This window comes from Eublepharis macularius, chromosome 11 (genome assembly GCF_028583425.1).
Source record: "Eublepharis macularius isolate TG4126 chromosome 11, MPM_Emac_v1.0, whole genome shotgun sequence".
Classification (NCBI taxonomy): Eukaryota; Metazoa; Chordata; class Lepidosauria; order Squamata; family Eublepharidae; genus Eublepharis; species Eublepharis macularius.
Window position 1 is genome coordinate 77,859,782 of NC_072800.1, and position 19,587 is coordinate 77,879,368.

At 44.8% G+C, this 19,587-nt stretch overlaps 1 protein-coding gene across 3 annotated transcripts in view; it reads right to left on the minus strand.

Annotated features, from left to right (window-relative positions):
* Positions 1-15,097, minus strand: part of PFKP (phosphofructokinase, platelet) — a 75,588-nt gene extending 60,491 nt beyond the window's left edge. For all 3 annotated transcript variants that reach the window (XM_054991896.1, XM_054991895.1, XM_054991897.1), the window contains exons 1-2: positions 14,754-15,097; positions 2,249-2,322 (exon numbers count right to left, since the gene is read on the minus strand). In XM_054991896.1, coding sequence (XP_054847871.1) covers positions 2,249-2,322; positions 14,754-14,835 — 156 coding nt within the window. In that variant the 5' untranslated portion in view covers positions 14,836-15,097. The remainder of the gene's footprint in view (positions 1-2,248; positions 2,323-14,753) is intronic.
* Positions 15,098-19,587: the final 4,490 nt, after the last annotated feature.

The following is a 19,587-nucleotide window of genomic DNA, read 5'->3' on the forward strand; positions in this document are numbered from 1 at the left end:
AAACTGACAAAAAGTCTGGCACGCAGAGAAAAGAACACATGACAACGTGTTTTGCATCCATGCAATATATATTCTTTCAGATGCCTGAAACACAAGGGAGGTTTATTAACATAAAAGCTACAGTGGGTTGGATCCAGACAGTTTTTCCACTTGATCTCATCTAATTCCTCCTCTTACTACAGCCCCATTCTACAGGACTTTTGTTCATGCAGGTCCCATGCAGCCAAAATAGCTATTTTTGGTACACAGAGAGGAATAGTCCTTCCTTTTTCTCCAGCATAAACACTGGTTGGATCTTCCTCTTGGCTTCTCCAGATGGCTACTGAAGAAGCTTCTGCAGTGAATTAACACATGCATTTAACAAACTAAACTCCACCTTTTGCTTGCAGGAGTTGCAGGCGAGTGCTAAATGGGGGGGGGGAAGAGCGGGGAGGGGGCACGGCAACAAGAAACACTCAGACACAGTGCTGGAGGTAAAGAGGCCACAACTTTATTGAGATTACAGCTCAGGGAGCAAAGGCGCGCATAGGGCACAGATCCGGGCATCGGCTGACCCGCCTGCCAAGCCGATGAACCACCCACCCCCTCAGACCCCTGCTGAGGGGGGGAACCATGGGATGACAGTCAGTGGGATGCCAGGTGGGTGTACACCCCTGTGTGGATCATCCCCTGTCACCTGGGAGTGAGGGGGACTGACAGCCCCCGTCTGGGCATGCACTGGCCACTCCTCACTCCCCAGACCCCTTATGGGGATCCCCATAATAGGGAAACTGAGCCTGAGGGCCCTGTTTCCCCCCAAACGGATCAGTGCCCAATGCCCCAATCCACAGCCTGATCAGACCAAAGTTGTGACAAAAGGGAGGGCTGGGCGGGATGCCGCCACGGGCCAAGTGCTGAGGGGTGGGGATCAGCCACCTGACCAGGGGCCCACGCCGGATGTGCCTGGGTGGAGTTACCTGGCCCCTGGACACTCCCCACCCCTCCCCAACATGGCGGCCCCCATGCCGCCTCCCCGCTCGCCTCCCCTCGCATCGCCCGCAACTCAGGCCCCCAGGTGAGTCTGGGAGCCGTTATTTTTCGTGCCCTCAGCAAATCAAATCCACTTCCCAACCCACAAGAAAGCCTCTTAGCAGTGTAAAGGATCACAGGGAAAATGAGGCACTCATCAAAGTGTAGATAAGGTACATCTGCAGTACATTCATTTCAATGTGTACTCAGGTACATACCCAAATACACACTGCACTAAAAACTAAATGTGGACAGATAATATCTTGGATCTGCATCTGAGTGGAATGGGCTGCCTAGGGATGTGGTGGGTTCCCCCTCATTGGCAGTCTTCAAGGAGTGGCTGAACAAATACTTGTTGGAGATGCTTTAGGCTGTCCTGCATTGGGCAGAGGGTTGGACTAAATGGTCTGTAAGGCCCCTTCCAACTCTATGATTCTACAATTCTATGAGTTCAGCCCATGATTTCAACAAATTATATGGTTGCAGAAGCAGACATGGATGTCATTGGCTGGATAGGAAGAGAAAGAGTGATGGGAGCAGGAGAAATTTTCTCCTCTTTGCAGCAGCCCTCATCATTTTCAGGTGTAGAGTGAATTTGAAAAAGGAAAAGACTAGGAACAAAACAGACTACCCCAAAATATTTTTCTGTGGATTCCCATGTGTCTGTACCCTGTTTCAGAATTGCTTATGAACAACTAAGGCCAAAAACTAAGCACCTGACCAGAGCAGGAGAGGGTCTGTAAGAGACTACCTGTTGCCTGTCAAATAAATTACAACAAATCTAAAATCTTGGTTTTCTCCAAAAATAAAAACTTGGGTCTTGCTAAATGAACTGCAGCAAATTCTGATATCAAGTAAGTTAGGTTTTGTTATCTGGGAACTGTTTTCTGTGCATTCCCTCTCCCCTTACAATGTCTTGCAGACTCCTATATACATTTGGTATGCAGACCTGTTGACAGACAATAGCAATACTCCCTGGTTTATCTTCAAGCCTCTTCTTGTGACTATAAGGGTTGCTGTCTTGCTTACTCTTGCATCTGACAAAGAGAGCTGAGGTTCTCGAAAGCTTATGCTACAGTAAAGTTGGTTAGTCTTAAAGGTGCTACTGGACTCTTTTCTATTTTGCTGCTGCAGACTAACATGGCTAACTCTTCTGAATCTATTGTTTACTCGTTAAAACTTTCAAAATGTACTCTACTAAGACAGCCAGTGGACAATACAAACAAATATGAATACCAACCTCATAGATAAAATACACTTTTGCGCCAACATAAATTCCCATACGCACTACTGCACGGACTGCGGCATTCATACCTGGAAGGAGGAAACACAGAAGGAGAAGCTATTATTGCTACCAAATTTCAGTTGAAGTATGCTTAACAATGAGCAATTGTTATGAATAAACAACATATCAGATTATGAGTGTGTCCAGCAAAAGGACAGCAGAAGCTGGAAAATTAGGCTTTGTTACAATGATTACATGGCTTCTAGTAAATGCCTGAATCACTACAGTCTTCAGTAGATTTATGTTCTGTGCCTTGGCATCTTTGTTTATACACAGGATTTCTGGGTGTGTATGCAGCCTCTCCATGCAATTCACAAGACATGGCTGCACAGCTGTTGTGTTTTAAACAGAGAAGGCCCATGAGGACAGCCAATGGCATACCAGCACAAACAATCGCACAACTCTGTCAGTAGAGATAAATATTGGACTTGGACTATAGTTTATATCTACACTCAGCCATGAAACTCACTCAGTCACTATGACCTCTCAGCCTCAACAAGGCTCTTGTCTCCAATTCCACTGGTTCCTCCCACAGATCCACAACAACATCCTCTGCTCTTAACAAAAAGTGCCATAATTGAAAACTGGTCTCCACAAACATTTATCCAGGTATGAGTCTCCCAGGCACTCTGCCAAGACAGGATACCCAGTGCAAATCCTCTCAGTTGAATTCTCGGTGTAGTTGGAAAGATATCTATCAGAGGCCTTGAGTGAGTAGGCAATATATGTCTAGGAAGACAAATAGTCTGACATGACATACTGCGGCTTGGTATATTCACACCCCTAACTCTACTCTGTAGATGGCACCTCTAGTAGCAAGGAGAAAGCTTTGTCTAATGCTTGAAAAACATCATAGCAGTCCCACAAGACAGGAGTACTTCAGCCAGACATATTCGGACTTGTTAGGAAAATACTTTTCTGGCCAAAGATAGCACCAAAAACTGAGTCACTGACTCATCAGACATTTAGGTATATGCCATTTGGTTTGGGACCTACCACATGTGGTAATTCATTAAACCAGACAACATAATCTTGTCATTACACCTTAAAGGTTCACCTGTCAATTTACAGCTCGTACTCTTACCTAGTCTTCTCTCCTAACATCTCACTATTATAATTTTAATATAATATTAGGTAATGTCTTTAGCTATGATTTGCATGTGCAGCCACGTCTTTCTTCTGATCCAAAGTATTCAGTGATTCAGTTGTTGTGTGAAATGCCTTCCCACTGTCAGTAAAAATGGTTGGGAACTGGAAGTAGTCTATATACCAACTCTATCAGAACTAACTCAATAGCCAAAAGCCTGGTTCTATAAGGATGGAAGATTCTGAATTCAGCCCTGATCAAAACTCGACAGTATCAGAGACCATAATACCCCCAAACTGCTTAGATAACGTATGATTTATACCTTGTCTAAGCACACTTACAGCATCTTCCTTATTCAGTTACAAATATACAGATAATAGAAATCTCATAGGTACAGAAGAAAAACAAACAGGTAGGAACTAGGAAGTACTGGACCCAAAGAGAGATTAATCTATTTCAACAAAATCCAGTCCAGCTCTCTCCCAGCAAAATCTAACTTACTGTTCCTCAGCACCTCCCATAGAGTTACACTGCTTTGCTCTACAACTCCACTTCTGCAACCTTATCTTATTTCTAACCCCACCCCTCAAAGTCACCTTTGACTCACATTTCAGATGTTCAAATTGTCCATTAGCCCCCAATTTATATCAATAACCTGTCAGATCAAAGCCAAAAGAAAGATTTTTGCCTTTATTTTACATAACAAAACAATGATTACTTATACCACATCTTAACTGTCTTCAATAACATTTACCTATATTTATTGATTAACTGGAACCCTGCTTTAATCAAAGGCCATTTTATATGCCATTAGAAACATCATCCAAGAACACAATTCTCACTTGCTCTTTAAAGTTTCCTCCAGCTATGATAAGCTCGTAAGTCATGATTAAAGCTGCTTAACTTGGATCTCTCTAAAGGGAATTCAAATCCACCTTCAGAGTCGTGTCCTAATTGAACTGCACTTGTCCTACTATCTCTTCCATAATAAGCTTTCTTCCTAATTATATAAAGTAAAAGGAAACAACTGAGCCAATCGGGTTACATCTACCTGAAAATCAGCTACTGCTGGAGATCTCTTTTCCTGTTTGATGCCATGCTAACGCAGAGGTTTCTGATCAGATCTTGGAGTCAGCCTTTAATCTACTTGTAACTACTTTTGGCCAGCTGTCTTTGAGCAATTTTGCTAATTCTCATCCTAGCCTCAGTGTTTTCCATACTAGGATGCAACCATGGAGTATTGTGGGGGAGACGGACAGAAAATACTGTTTCTGCAGATGGTCCCTAAATATCTGGAAGAAGAAGTCAAGGCTTCTACAACAGATGATACCAATTCAACTAGGCTTGAGCCTGGTAACTTGCTCAGAATTTCAAATATTGTTAGTTAGGGCTGGGCTTAAATGACTTGTTTGACCAAACCAAAAGTTCATCAAACTCAGCATTTAATTTCCAGTAGTGGCCAGTCCATGACCAAGGAAGCGCACAAGCAGGACATGAACGCGATGACTTTCTCCTATCATTTGTTCCCAGAACATGGTGTCCAAAGGTATACAACATCTACACAGCATTTAGCTAACACAGCAAATACCACTGAGATGTGGATTGTATACACACCCATCCCCCACATATATGACATGGTCACTGGAGCACATTCACTTCAATAGCAAAAAAGGATGGAAGAATTACAGGAATTAGGTATATTACACAGAGTTACTGGTAGTCCTCCTGAACTGCTTATTTCAAAAGACTTGTTTTATTTCTGTAGTTTTTTTAAAAGTTTATGTATTTCCATAGGTTTCATTTCATGTGCTGAGCAGGCATAGAATCCAGTGTCAATATTCAACACCTCTCAATGTCTTACAGCTTCTCAGAGAACTTACTTAGGACTTTTGTTATCATTTCCATCTGCTGCTTAAATCTGAAAAATTCTGACAAGTCAATAATAATGCACAGACACAGGAATAATATTGCTGCTATAGGAACAATATTATAGGAGGCAAATGGAAGGCCATGCTAAGCAATGCTTTCTTTCATTATTACTGGCTTCTTAAGTGCTGTAATGGAAATGCAATTATATTTACAAAAATGTAATTATATTACCATTTCTGGAAAATAAATGTGTTCTCAACCAGTAATACTGCTCATCCCACTGATGCACAACACTGCAAAGTTACAGAGAGAAGTTACAGTAGAGTTCAAGGCTAAAGTGTTTTTACTCACCCATATATAAATGTAGCATGATAATCTGACACCTTTCCTGTATATCAGACCTGTCACACCTTCCTATACCAACTAGGGTTGCCAACCTCCCAGTGGGGCCTGGAGATCTCTTGAAATTACAATTGATCTCCAAATGACAGAGAGCAGTTCTCCTGGAGAAAACAGCTGCTTTGGAGGGTGGACTCTATGGCAGTATAATCTGCTGAGCTCCAGCCCCACCCTCCCCAGGCTCTACCTCCCAAATCTCCAGACATTCCCCAACCTGGAGCTGACAACCCTGATGTCAATACCTGAAAACCAAAGTGGAAGGAAGATATAGGCTTCATGTAACTGTGTATTAGATTGTAGCCCTAGGCTTCTCCACAGACGAGCAATACCCACTGAGTAGTAGAATACTATTAAGTGAAGCCCATAGTAGATAACAGATCTGCATTTTCATGTACAGATGAAATTCAAACTTTTATTTTATTAGTAAGGGGCTCCTTAGATAAAATGTGTTTGATGAATAGGGTTGCCAAACAAATAATACCCTCCCAGCAATGGGGGTGGGGTGTGTGGCTGACACCTCGTGCCAGTGGCGTGTTCTTTCTTTACTGGCACTTGCACGATGATGTCACTCTCAGAAGTGATGTCATCATATTGGCTCCATGTGGGGCCAATTCAGCCCATTTGGGGCCAAAATCGGCCCCAAACAAAGCACGGGAGTGCGCCCGCAGCCAGCACAGTAACATCACTTCCAGGAGTTTTGTCGTTGCGCTCCCTGGGACTGCACATGCCACATGTGTTCCTGGGGTGTCAGCCAGAAGCAGGCGACCTCTGGGGACTTGCCACCTTCCACCAGTTGCTGGTAGATCAGTGGGCAAGGAGGCAAACCCCTAGGAGTTTGCCTGCCACCATCGGGCACCTGGGAATCCTACTGATGAATGAAATTGCTTATGTACTTCAGTCTGTTACCAACCCATTTCATTTTTGATGTGTGCTAAATTAGAATGCCATCAATTAATGGCTGAATCCTTCTTTTCCTTCCTTTAACATACCCTCATTTTGTTTCTGAAATGCAACTAGGGAACAGTTGAATTGTATGGAAATGCTCCAAGTCCTAAGAGGCTGGAAAATTCCATTCTTTTCCACATTTTAGCATACGGATGATTATTAGGATGTTGTACAATAAAGCTAAAACAGAGTCAATTACTTAGTGAATATTCTTTGCAAATAAAATTCCCTTCAGTAAATTTTGCTAATAATGTTTGCACACAGAAAGTAAATGCCCATTTCTAATGCACACACACACGTGCACATCACTGCTCCATTTCATATTCATGACCTCTTATGATAACAGCACATGCCAAGGTTAGCCTCTGTGTTTGGTTTATAAACTCAATATTCTTTCCTTTTGCCAAAACCTGAGTTACTAACAATATTAACAAAAATAAAATTTAAGAGTAGATCCAGAGGAGTTAGCCGTGTTAGTCTGTAGTCGCAAAACAGTAAAGAGTTCAGTAGCACCTTTAAGACTAACCAACTTTATTTTATTTTATTGTAGCATAAGTTTTTGAGAACCACAGTTTTCTTCGTCAGACGCACGGACTCAGTAGCTAAACCCTGCTTTTTCAGACAATGAGAAGTGTTTTATAGCATGGCAGGAAAGTAGGAAATCCGTTGTTCAAATCTTCCTTATTATGAGTTTACTGGGCCTTCTCTCACTTCGTCCCCCCTCCCACAATATATTATTGTAAGGATTACTGAGATAAGATTACTGAGATTTAAAAAGCATAATACAAATAATAAATGTTTTTATAAATTTTGTGGCTAACAAAAACTGGCACACCACTGAGTTTAGTTATTTTGGTTCGCTAAGTGAAATGACCTGTTATATAAAAGCTGTTCACCTTGTGCAATTGCCAGTTGCAGGCCCAGCACTGATGGGTGGGGAGAGGGTGAGGGCATGGGCCACAGAACGCACACAACATGTTAACTGGAATTAAAAGAGGCCCAATGTTTACAGCTTGTGGAGCACTGCTGACACATAGGGGTTGGATCCAAGCATCGGCTGGCCCACACCCCCTCAGACCACCAGCTGAGGGAGGAACCATGGAATGGCAGCTAATAGGATACCACATGGGTGTACACCCCACTGTGGATCCCCTGCCACCTGGAAGTGAGGATACCCTGACAGCCCCCAAGCTGGACATGCACCTGTCATGCCTCATACCCAAGATTCCTTGAGGGGATCCCCTTTCTGGGAAAACTGGGCTTGCTGGCCCAGTCTCCCCACAAATGGATCCAAGCCCAATGCCCAAACCACCAATCCCAGTTGTAACAAGGAAAAAATAATTAAAGATGGTAATCCCCAAGAAACCCAGCATGCAGAGGGCAGGGTGGTTTGCCAGCTGTGAGCAGAGTGATGAGGGGCAGGGGCCAGCCCACTCTAAGAACTTTGGCGATGGACCTCAGCAGGAACAGTTCCTCCCAGGTCTGTCAGCCAGCCTCACCCCCTAAGCAGCCTGGCCAGCCAGCCCTGATTAGCTGGCCTGGAAATTTGAACCTGGGGCACGGGCCTCTGAGCAGCAGCTGCTAGGAAAACCTGAAGATGGCGACCACCACACTGCAAGCCTCACTGCCACCTCGCAGGCTGCAACCCAACCGCCCAGGTAAGTCTGGGAGCTGGCATTTCTCTCCACAACAGTCACAGTCATGGTCAGTCACTGTCTCTCTCTCTCTCAAAATCATAGTAAAAATGTGAGCTTCTACCTGAGTGGGCTGCTATGAAGAGCACTTTCATTCTGAAAAGATGGCATAGAAACATGCTAAATAAATCCAGCATGCATGACAAAGCAGTGATTACCAAAGGAGGAGACGGTACAATGGTGGGAAGGGAGACAGCGAAGATAGCATTGTTGAGCCATGAGAAACTACAAAAGATCTACAATATGGATGCATAAGAAATGCCTAGATCCAGAAGGAATTAATTCAGAATATTTTGTATAGTACATAAAATAAGAGCATTTGAAATAAATGGCACAATCTATTTTACCCCAAGAACTCTCTGCCATCAAATGCTATACTAATTCTCCACAGTGTAACTGCACTTATAAAAGCCAAGGAGGATGGGAACACTGAGCAGTCATTGGGCAAGACATTCAAGGCATTCATCTTATGGACAAGGATGTCCCTGAAAGCAGGAGTTTCTCAGTGAGTCAAGACCAAACTATCAGTTTCCTCGGCTGAGTCACCAGATCTGCAGGAGTGAGCGTGAGGGAGAATACCAACAATTGTGATGCTATCTGTAGATTTTACAGCAGTCATGGGTGTTTTGTTAAGTGCAAACAGACGCCACAAAATTCCTCTTACCCTACCAATCAGACATTAAAAATGAAAACACTCAGAAGCCACTGGGGGAGCACTTCAACCTCCCCACAATTCAATGATAGATTTAAACAAGTAGAGGACTCATAAGGATTCAGAGGGGGGTCTCATTTTCTTATTCCCTCTTGCTTTTCTTCTTTGTCTCCCCATAGCACTGCCTGCAGCATCTCCTCTTTCTTCTACCCAAGCTTTTCTATTTCTCCCAATAGCGGCCTCTGCCCCCACCACTTCTCCATGTCTGTTTTTCTGTTTTCCTCCCCTATCTTTCCCTTTTTTGTTTTCCCTCCCTCCAGTCTTACTTTATCTTCCTCCTAACTTATACATATTTATAGTGAAATACTAAGCAGAGTTACTCCAGTCTAATCCCACTGATTTCAATGGGCCTAGACTGGAGTAACTCTTCTTAGGATTTCACTGTTAAGTCTACATCCCACACTTCTCTCAAAGAAGCACACATTGCTTCTATGGTTTTTAGATTTTTACCCTCAATGTATTCTTTTTTTGTATATATTTTTCAAACCTGGGGCTTCCCCCAGACTTACAGACCCCTCCCCCAATTTTTCCTCTCTACTGGTCTAGCTGTGTGGATTTTTTTCATCCACACTCTATGGCCTGATTCAGAATTAGATATAACACAAAAGGGGCCCAAAAGGGGGTGTGAGTGGGGATATTCTATCTCCCTCCACTCTCACTCACTCACCAGGCCAGCTACTCACCAGCCACCCTGCCATTCCTGCAGTGCCATCATCTCCATCTGCCGGGTTAACGCAGCTCGCCTATGCAAGTGGTACATCAACCATAAACTCATTTTCATGAAATTCTACACTCTTTTTGCTGGAATTAAGAATTACTCTGAAATCAATGAGAATGTCAGTAAGACATAAAGTGTCACCAGCTATTCAATGTGATATGCCTGAAAGCAACCTACAAAAGAGAGCCAGTGTGGTGTAGCAATATAGCACTCTGCCACAGAAGCCTGTTGGTGACCTCACAGGGTCGTGTGAGGATAAAACAGGAGAGTAGAACAGTGTAAGTCTCTTTTGATTCCACTGGGGAGAAAGGTGGGCTATAAAGTAAATAAATAAATCAGCTAGTACAACTTAAACTTCCTTTTTAAGGCCTTCTTTGATTTGTATTAACTTCAGGATTCTTTTTCAGCAGAACTTGCTTTTCTTTTAGAGAGATACTAATTTCATATGATATTTCTCATAATGTCTGGACATCATAAGGATGTCTTTTCTTTCAAACATACCCAGTAATGGATATGTATACCCAAAATTAGGTTACTTGGAAAATGCTGGCAGCCTCGTCCCAGCTACATTTCCTTAGAAATGTTCTATTTAAGTATCTTACACTGCAATCCCGAGAACATTTTCCTGAGAGTAACTCCATTAAATAGATCTGAGGTGGACTTTGAATAGACCTGCTTAGACTGGCAGTTACTGCCTAGTAAGTGTAATGCTGTGTTGGCCCCTGCATTTAAAACCACTTATACACATGCTTCAGATATGTTAAAACTGCAGTCTTGCTGTATGTATATAGAGGAAGAGAAAGCCAGGAAACTACATAATGATAAGAAATACGAGAATCTTGAGACATAAACATGTGTGAGATCTTGATTTAGTGAGTCAATGAAATCAAAACCACAAGCTGATTGTGAAAATGTAAATCCCGATTATGAAAAAGCTGAGATACTGTGTAGCAGGTTGTTTTCACAAGTTACACTTTAATCGGTTATAGCATTTTCTGAAAGTTCAATAAAAAACCTACACTGGCTGGAACATTTCATGTAAGCTCTTTTCTGCTTCCAGTCTCCAGTGAACAGTGTTCACAGTGACAGAATGCCATTCAAAGTCTCTTGTAACTTAAAACAATACATACTTCCTCCAAAGAAGGGTGCTTGGATATCGAGGCTGCAGAAAACCAGGAAAACCGGTAGATCTAAAGAACGTTTTATAAAGCATCCCCTCCCCCAAGAATTTCCTGTTTCATTCCAGAATGATTCCTCCATATTATATTAGTCAGTCCACATTTGCCCCATGTTGTCTCAATGACCTTGAAAGATCATGATTCATAGGTGCCCAACTGCATGCCTGTTCCCAGAATGCTAGTGCAACACAGATTAGATATTTTGCCAGAGGTTCTGTTTCTGGGTAGGTTAATAAAACCAGACCCCCACCTTTCCCCTTCCCAGAGGGATACTCTTGATAATCCTCCCAATAAAAGAAACATTCAAAGCCTTTAAGCTGGATTCTCTTTTATCTTTTCTTTCCTCCTACAAGAAAAAGGGGTTGGCTCTAAGAAAGGGGTTGGCTGCCATCCCAGTTCCAGCTTCCAGACCTCGCCTTCTTCCCTCTTGGTTTTCCACATGCTACAGTTGTCTCTTGGCTCTTCCTGGTGCAACCCCAAACCTTTCCAGTGAGTTCAATGGGACCTGCTCCCTAGTGAGTGCATTTACTTAGCCTTAGAAAAGCAAATCTGAGGAGGATGGCTTCGTTTCAGGAAGAGGTTTATAGGCTGCAGCAAGAATGTTCTTTCCTCTCTCACTCATATTGATAGTTGCTGCTTTGATTATATAAGCTCTAGTCATGCAGGGAGTACTGCCAGGATTCACTCTCTGGCTGATGCACATCTATGTTCTTTCTAAGCTGTAAACTCAGGGAGGCGATTTCCAGCCCTCCCCAAGGCACCAGCACTCTCCTTGCACAGGGCAGCAGAGGGCACTGGCATCGCAGGGTCACGTTCTTCAGCAGCACAATTAACGTAAAAGATTGCATGTGTCTTTCTACATTTGGAGGAAACTGCTTTTCTTGTCTCAAGTAGTCCCCAAGGCTACACTGAGTATTCACAACAGAAGTATAAGCTCCATCCCTAAATCTATCAGTGGAGCTTGCTATCTGGCAAATGCGCACAGACCAGAGTGCACCCTAAGAGGACCAGGTATGAGCCCTTGTCTGGAAACCTTTGTCCTCTGCTAAGGTTGCCAAGTCTGGGTTGGGAAATTCCTGGAGATCTGGGGGTGGAACCTGGAGTGGGGTTTGGAGAGGGACCTCATTGGGGTATAATGCCACAGGGTCCACTCTCCAAAGCAGCCATTTTCTCCAAGGGAACTGATTACTGCAGTCTGCAGAGCCATTGTAATTCTAGGAGATCGCCAGGCCCCACCTGGAGGTTGGCAACCTACGTGTGTGTGGTTGAACTGGTCCCTACATTTTGAGTAAACGGAAAATCATTTCAAGGCTGGAGTCCACTAGAGCCCAGCTCCAGAGATCGCCCAATCAATCTGAAGGGGCTCCTTTTCCAGCCCCGGTAACAGCAAGCCGGCTCTGCTCCTCGCACGCCGCTTTGGACGCCAGACAACACAAACCGCAGCGACTCGCAACGGCTCACGTACACACTGCGGGCGGGGCCGCCGAGCCCGGAGGCGGAGCCTACTACGAGCAGAGCTGTTACTCGGAGGAGGAAGAGGAAAGAGGCGCGACAGTTGCGTGCTCCCCTGAATGCGCTTCTCAGCGCAGAAGCAGCTACGTGCGCAAAAGCGCCCAGCACGCGGCTCTCTTAATTGCTGGTGTGGAAACCGAGGCGCCTCGACTGCGGACGCCGCTGGCACTTCCTCGCCTGCAGCCTTAGATTCCTCCAAGCTGCTCCGCTTCGCGCTACTTCCGATCTCCGCGCCTCCCCACAGCCGAGTCGTTTTCTTTAACCCCTTCCGACGCGGCAAACCTCTGGAAGGGGGAATCTTGCAACCGATCCGCTGAGCTGCAGGGCGCGGCGGGGAAGCCGGTTTTTTATGTGCTACTCCTTGCATTCCAATGGAATTTGACCAAATTACGAATCGCAGATTAACAGGCACGCGTGCAACCCTTCACACGAAGGGCGAGAGGGGAAGTTGGGAGCCATGTATCGAGCACCTACGGTTGCCAGCTCCGAGTCGGGACATTCCCGGAGATTTGGAGGTGGAGCCTAGAGAGGGCAAGGCTAGGGGTAGGGAAAGATCTCCGTGGGGATATGGAGCCATGTAGTCCACCCTTCAAAGCAGCCATTTTTCCAGGAGACTTGATCTCTGTCATCCTGAGATAAGATGTAATTCCTGGGGAGCTCAAGGTCTCACCTGGAGGTTGGTAACCGTAGAACAAAGAAATCCTGACTGCTGTTGGATGGGGGTGACTGAATTCCAGGTGTGCTTTTTACTGATTCCTAATTCTCTTCAAGGCACTTATTCCAGGTCATTTAACCACTGTCATAAATATTCCAGAAACCAATTTTAATCTACATCTAAAGTAAAAATGAATGCAATGGCCCTTTAAATCTTAACAGTTTTACTGTGGCATAAACTTCCCGGATGAGAACATCTGATGCATTTTGAAGAAACCACAAGAATTCTTTCTGACTTAGCCACTGTAATCCATTTTGTTCACCTCCTGAAGGCTCAATGTATGCAGGTGGGTTATACTACTTTGCAGGCCCAAAACAGAAGCAATTAATCTGGATCAATGAGTCCAGCTGAAACTGCACGTTTGCTTCTCTTTTGCCAAAACCTTCCTGTTACCTCAAGCCTTTCCTGGATTATTTTCAGCATACAGGGTTTTTTCTGAAGTAGTTTATGCTTTGCAACCTTTAGCAACTGATGGGTGCCTGGGCCATCTCATTTTGGCATATAGGGTCCATTTTTTAAAAAGTCATAAAAATGAAAGGGAAAATGCTGGCCATCAGGGCGGCAGAACTCATGTGGCTCAGTTTTCTCTGTCATCTGCCCGCCCTGCCACTTCCTCTGTTACATGATTTTGGCCAATCCACATAATGCAAGCCTTGGCTATCTCTCCCGCTGTTCCCCCTGGGAGAGAGGCTAAGAGCAATAATAGAGTTCCCAGGGAGCCTGGTGATGCTCAGTCCTCTTGGAGGAAGGTCATGCATTGGGGGGGGGGGTGGAGGAGGGAGCACTTTTCAGCCTGCCTCCAGCCAAGCACGTTTGCAGCTCAAACACTGGACAAGAAACAGATCAAGATTTTGGTCCAGGGGCACCAATCGCAACTATAGATTTCCTGGAATTGAAGAAGGGAGTTTCAAGCCTGGAAATCTAGTTGGTCTTTAAAGTGCTACTGGATCCCAGTCTTGCTCTTCTGCTGCACACCAGCATGGCTATATGTCTGGATAAGAAATGCAAATCCCCCTTCTTTTTTCATTGTAAATGCAAGCCATGCCACAATGCCCATTACTATCCTTTCCCCCTCAAAAAGTCCACAGTTACTCCTGCAACCCAAACAGTTTAGCTTTAAAAGCTTCTGATTTTCTTCCTGTTGATTTCTCCTTGCCTTTCTCTCGTCCAGCCATCCTATCTATGCTGCCACAAGCTCAGCAGGGGGGGAAAGGCGGCATCAAATTGTACTCAGTTCCTGCATAACTTTGTCCCCTTCCGTAGCATTTCCCAACACTCCCTTGTCTAGACGCGACAAGGTCTAGGACACGGTTGCCAACTCCAGGTTGGGAAATTTTTGCAGATTTGGGAGGTGCAACCTGTGGAAGAAGGGATTCGGGGCGGGGAGGGCCCTCAGCAGGGTATGATGCCGTAGAGTCCATCTTCCAAAGCAGCCATTTCCTCCAGGGGAACTGATCTCTGGCCTGGAGATCAGGTGTAATACCAGATCTTCAGTTACCACGTGGAGGCTGGCAAGCTTGCGCCGGAGCCCCCATTCGCATCCACTACGCATTCCCGTCCACACGTGGGAACCGTCAGCCTCCCGTTTCGCACCGCCCTCCGCTGCCTTTCCCCCAGGCTCCCGTCCTCACCTTGCGCATCGCCGCCGCTGGTCAGCACCCCGATGGCCTTCCCGGCCCCTGAGAGGTTCTCGAAGAACTTCTTGTCCGGCATGGTGTAGCGCCCGAAGCGGTGGTCGCGATACGCGCCGGGCTCCTCCTTGGCCGCTGAAGCGCGCGCAGTGCTGGGCCGTTGCTGGACGGACGGTGGAGGGGGGCTCCGCTCTAGGTACAAGTGCAAATAAAAGAATTGGGTCTGATCTAAATCAGAGAGAGAGAAACGGATCAGGAAGGGGGGCGGGCAGAGCCCCGCGGCCGGCCAGAGATGCGCTCCTTCCCGCCTGCCTCCCCTTCGCAGCGCCGCCGTTGAGCCAAGCTCTTCCTTCCTCCTGCTGACAGCCCCGGCAACGCCGAGCACCCGGGCCCCGCCCTCGCCCCGCTTACAGCCACTCCGCCCTTGACGGGCAGGCAGCGACGGCCAATGGCAGGAAAGGGAGCCGCCGGCGCTCGGTGAGGGCTGGACCGCCTGGCTGGGCTGCGAGGGATGCTGAACTAGCCGCTTGCCCAAGAAGGTTTTGGGGCGGGGGACGTAGAGCAGCAGCTTTACTCAGAATTAAGCCCCACTGAGAGAGTTACTAACCTCCAGGCGGGGCCTGGAGATCTCCCGGACTTGCAACTGATCTCCAGGCAACCGGTGTCAGTTAATACTATTATTAATAATAATATTAAGAACAACAACAACATTCGATACACAGTAGTATGGTCTGAAGTCCCTAACCCTCCAAAGCATCTTTCAGAACCATTTTGGTACAGTACCGCCCGCCTCCCTGCATAAAAAGCTCTTCCGAGTAATTCAGTTTTGCATAGTTGGCGGAAAGCCAGGACGGTGGGGGCCTTCCTAACCTCATCAGGCAAGCCACTCCACAAGGTGAGGGCCACAACAGAGAATATGCTGGTACAAGACAGTTGTTGATTTTGTCCATGGCAGGGTGGTATCTACAGAAGGTCCTGTTCAGATGAGCAAAGCTGTTGTTTATTTACATTTTAAAGCTGCCTTTCCCCACCCAACTTAGGGCCTCCAAAGTAGTGCCTTGGGGACCCTAAGGAAATGAAAATTAGCACCAGGCCCATCCCGAAGTTGCCCACACTGCCACACAATTGGAACCATATTTGACATGCATACAGCTATTGGCCTAGTAATGCTGAAGAAAAGGCGGGAGGGGGGAGCTGCATTTTTAATAGCGGTTTTAGATACAGAAATTAGCAACTGGAAATTTGCATGGCATGGAGCTAAACATTATCACCTCCTAGTGGCTGCCAATCAAAGGGATGTTTTTAATTTCTTTTTTTTTTTTACAACCCTACTTGAGAGTGCCACTGTAGATAGGGCCTTTGACAAAGATGGTACAGGCTCGTAGCAATGGCTAACTAACAAGTCTGTGGCCATATGTTGATATAAATGGAATTTATAAACAGTTTACTATCACCCCTTAACAAATGCATCAGTAGTCCTGTTGGGAGGTTTCCGAAATGGATTGCCAGCTCCAGGTTGGGAAATTCCTGGAGATTTGGGAGGGGGGGACCTGGAGAGGGTGGAGTTTGGGGAGGGAAGGGACCTCAGCAAGATAAAATGCCATAGTATCTACCATCCAATGCAGCCATTTTCTCCAGGGGAACTGAACTGATCTCTATGACCTGGATATCAGTTGTCATTCTGGGAGATCTTCAGCCACCACCTGGAGGTTGGCAACATTTCCAAAGCATGTATCACTGTAGTTAGGCTACTGATTTTTAGCTGTAGTTGGCAGTTGGCAAATCAGGTTCAGGTGATAATGTGTACTTCTGGCACTTTCTGTAGTTCCAGGAACAGCATTAGTGCATATGATCATTCAGAGGGATTGCAATCCTAACCAGAATACAGGTCTATGGTGCTAGGGTTGCCAGCTCCAGGAAACTCCTGGAGAATTTTGGGGTGGAGCCTGGAGAGGAAGGGGTTTGGATGGGGGACCTCTATAGGGTATAATGTCATATAGTCCACCCTCTAAAGCATCCATTTTCTCCTGGGGAACACATCTCTATGGCCAGGAGATCAGTTCTAATTCCAGGAGATCTCCAGGCTGGAGGCTGGCAACCTTAACCACCTCTCATATCAGTGGCTACCAGAAACGTTTCTTATTATATATAGGTTGTGAAACGAGCAAGTACAAGGACCAGTTTAAAAACTGTCAGTCTTATCTAAACTGGGCCTAACACTCAGCAAACACCATTTAACCTGAACTATCTGACTAGCAGTGGCTTATATAGGAGTAACATTGCTTAGGATTGCACTGTAAGTGTAGCTATCAGATGGATGGTGCCTAATAGTGATTAAGTTAATCTAGTTATAGCCCAGTTGGATCACATGCAAAACAGGAAATGCAGGGCTCAGTGCAAAATCTCCTCCATCCTTCTCATGCAAATACCAAGTCAGGACAAGCTCTTGTTCCCTAGAATGAATTTCAGTTGTTATTGCTATTACTTCATTGTCATTTTACAATTCAATTACAGATTTTTAAATATATTTTTTATGATCTGGCAACCAAGATGTCTATCACATTAAAAAGAAACACTTGTGATGCCTTCAATTCACTATAACATTATTTCATGATTTACAGTGAAATCCTAAGCAGAATCAAAAAGAGTCCAGTAGCACCTTTAAGACTAACCAATTTTATTGTAGCATAAGCTTTCGAGAATCACAGTTCTTTTCGTCAGATGCATGGAGGGCCAACAGAAACTGGTCAAATATAGAGGAGGGGAGGGGAGGGGAGGAGGAGAGGGGAGATGCAAACAACTCCTTTGATATGGAGATGCAAACAGCTCCTTTTGATGTGGGGATCAGTTTGCTTCTGTAAAGGTTCAAAGGAGTTAGCCGTGTTAGTCTGTAGTAGCAAAATCAAAAAGAGTCCAGCAGCACCACCAAGACCATACATTCCACTGCAGCACAAGCCTTCGATAACCATAGCCCTCTGGTGGGGAGGGCTGTGGTTCTCGAAGGCTTGTGCTGCAGTGGAATTGGTTGGTCTTGGTGGTGCTGCTGGACTCTTTTTGATTTTGCTACTACAGACTAACACGGCTAACTCCTAAGCAGAGTTACTCCACTGATTTCAATGGGCTTAGACTGGAATAACTGGAGTAGTAACTGGAGTAACTCTGCTTAGGATTTCACTGTTAATTATGTTATTCCCATTACATATCTACCAATTGATTGTACAAATAGATGTAGTGAAAAACATCTATACAGCACACTCTTATTCATGCTTATTTAAGGCCAGACAAACCCTTTATACAGGAGATTTGTATACTTTCCCAAATTCTGACTTCAAAGCAATGAGATGCATGGAGGGAATTTAGTCTACAACATACCAAAAAGAAAACAAGAAGGAAGGAAACCAGGAGAAAAGAGTACATACCTTGTCCTCTGAAACTCATGTTTCATATGTATACTGGCAATGTGTTTCTCAATATGTGGCTATTCTTACACCCTATGGATATCTAAGAGGAATTATAGATATATTAGATATGATGGGTTGTATCTCTCAGTCCACTCTGCTAAAGGAAGTGTGTTCCAGTGGCAAAAGATGCATTCAGTCGGTCAGTTAATCTTAATTAAGGCCCACAAGCCACACAGAAGCAGAACAAACAACATTAATTAACTGAAAATCATATTTCTACATATATCATTTATTCCTAAAACATCATATAATGAAAATGGTTAGGGGTTATCAAAGGAAATTATACACAAGATATTAATTCAGTCTGTATTTCCACAGCAAAAAACCTAGCTGCTTCTACAGTGATTCTTTGGTCAACCTCAAATGAAATTTTAAGTCTTGTGCTCAGAAAATGGTTTTTTAATCTATAAAAACCAGTTCCAGTATATCCAGGCATGCTTGACTATAACATTGTCAATGAAATAATACATGAGCCAGTGATACAATCAAATGATCAGAGCAAGGACAGACTCTATGAGTAGCTGGAATATATTTTTGTATCTTCCTGCCATCAGTGCAGATGGTAAAACATTAAATCTGGCCAGTGTAGAAGATGCATTCTGCTACTGCAAGAATCTCAACAGAATACACCTTGCACCAATGGATCACACCATCTTTAGCTGAACAAAGCAATCTAGTGTGTGTGCGTGTGTGTTCCTTCATGCCCCCCTTTTTTTCAAGGTTCAAGGTTGAACCCCTCTCCAACATTAACCCCCTCAACTGGTTCAGACCGAAGATGTCAGTGTGGAGGAATGGTAGGTCTCCTTTCCATAGAGGAGAGAACCATGGATTCAGCATCTCTCTGCAATCATTCATCATCTTTTATTTCATACAGAGGCACCACTGCCTCCCCCCCCCATATACATGAACACCCACGTGAAACTACCTTCTATTAAATCACACCCTGTTGGTCCATCAAGGTCAGTATTGTCTACTCTGATTGGCAGCAGCTTTCCTGAGTCTCAGGTAGAGGTCTTTCACACAACCTCATCCTTTTAACTAAAGATGCCAGAGATTGAACCCAGGACCTTTTCCTTGCCACGCAGGTGTTCTACAATTGAGCCACAGCCTTTCCTACAAATTGCCTTCCAGCTGCAACTAGCCCCAGTGAAGGAGGGAAAAGACAGGCAAGCTTCCATTTTCATGCAAAGAACCCAGGGGATAGGAAGTCCTATTTTTAACAATATCGAGAGTGCTCCCTGCCTAATGTTGCATCTTGCTTCAAAGCTCAAACACTGAAGTAATTTTTCTCCTGGCCCTATTCCAGTTCCAGAAATAAACCATCCTAGAGAAAAAATGCTGGAATCAACTCAGTGTAGACAGGTAAGGTAGGA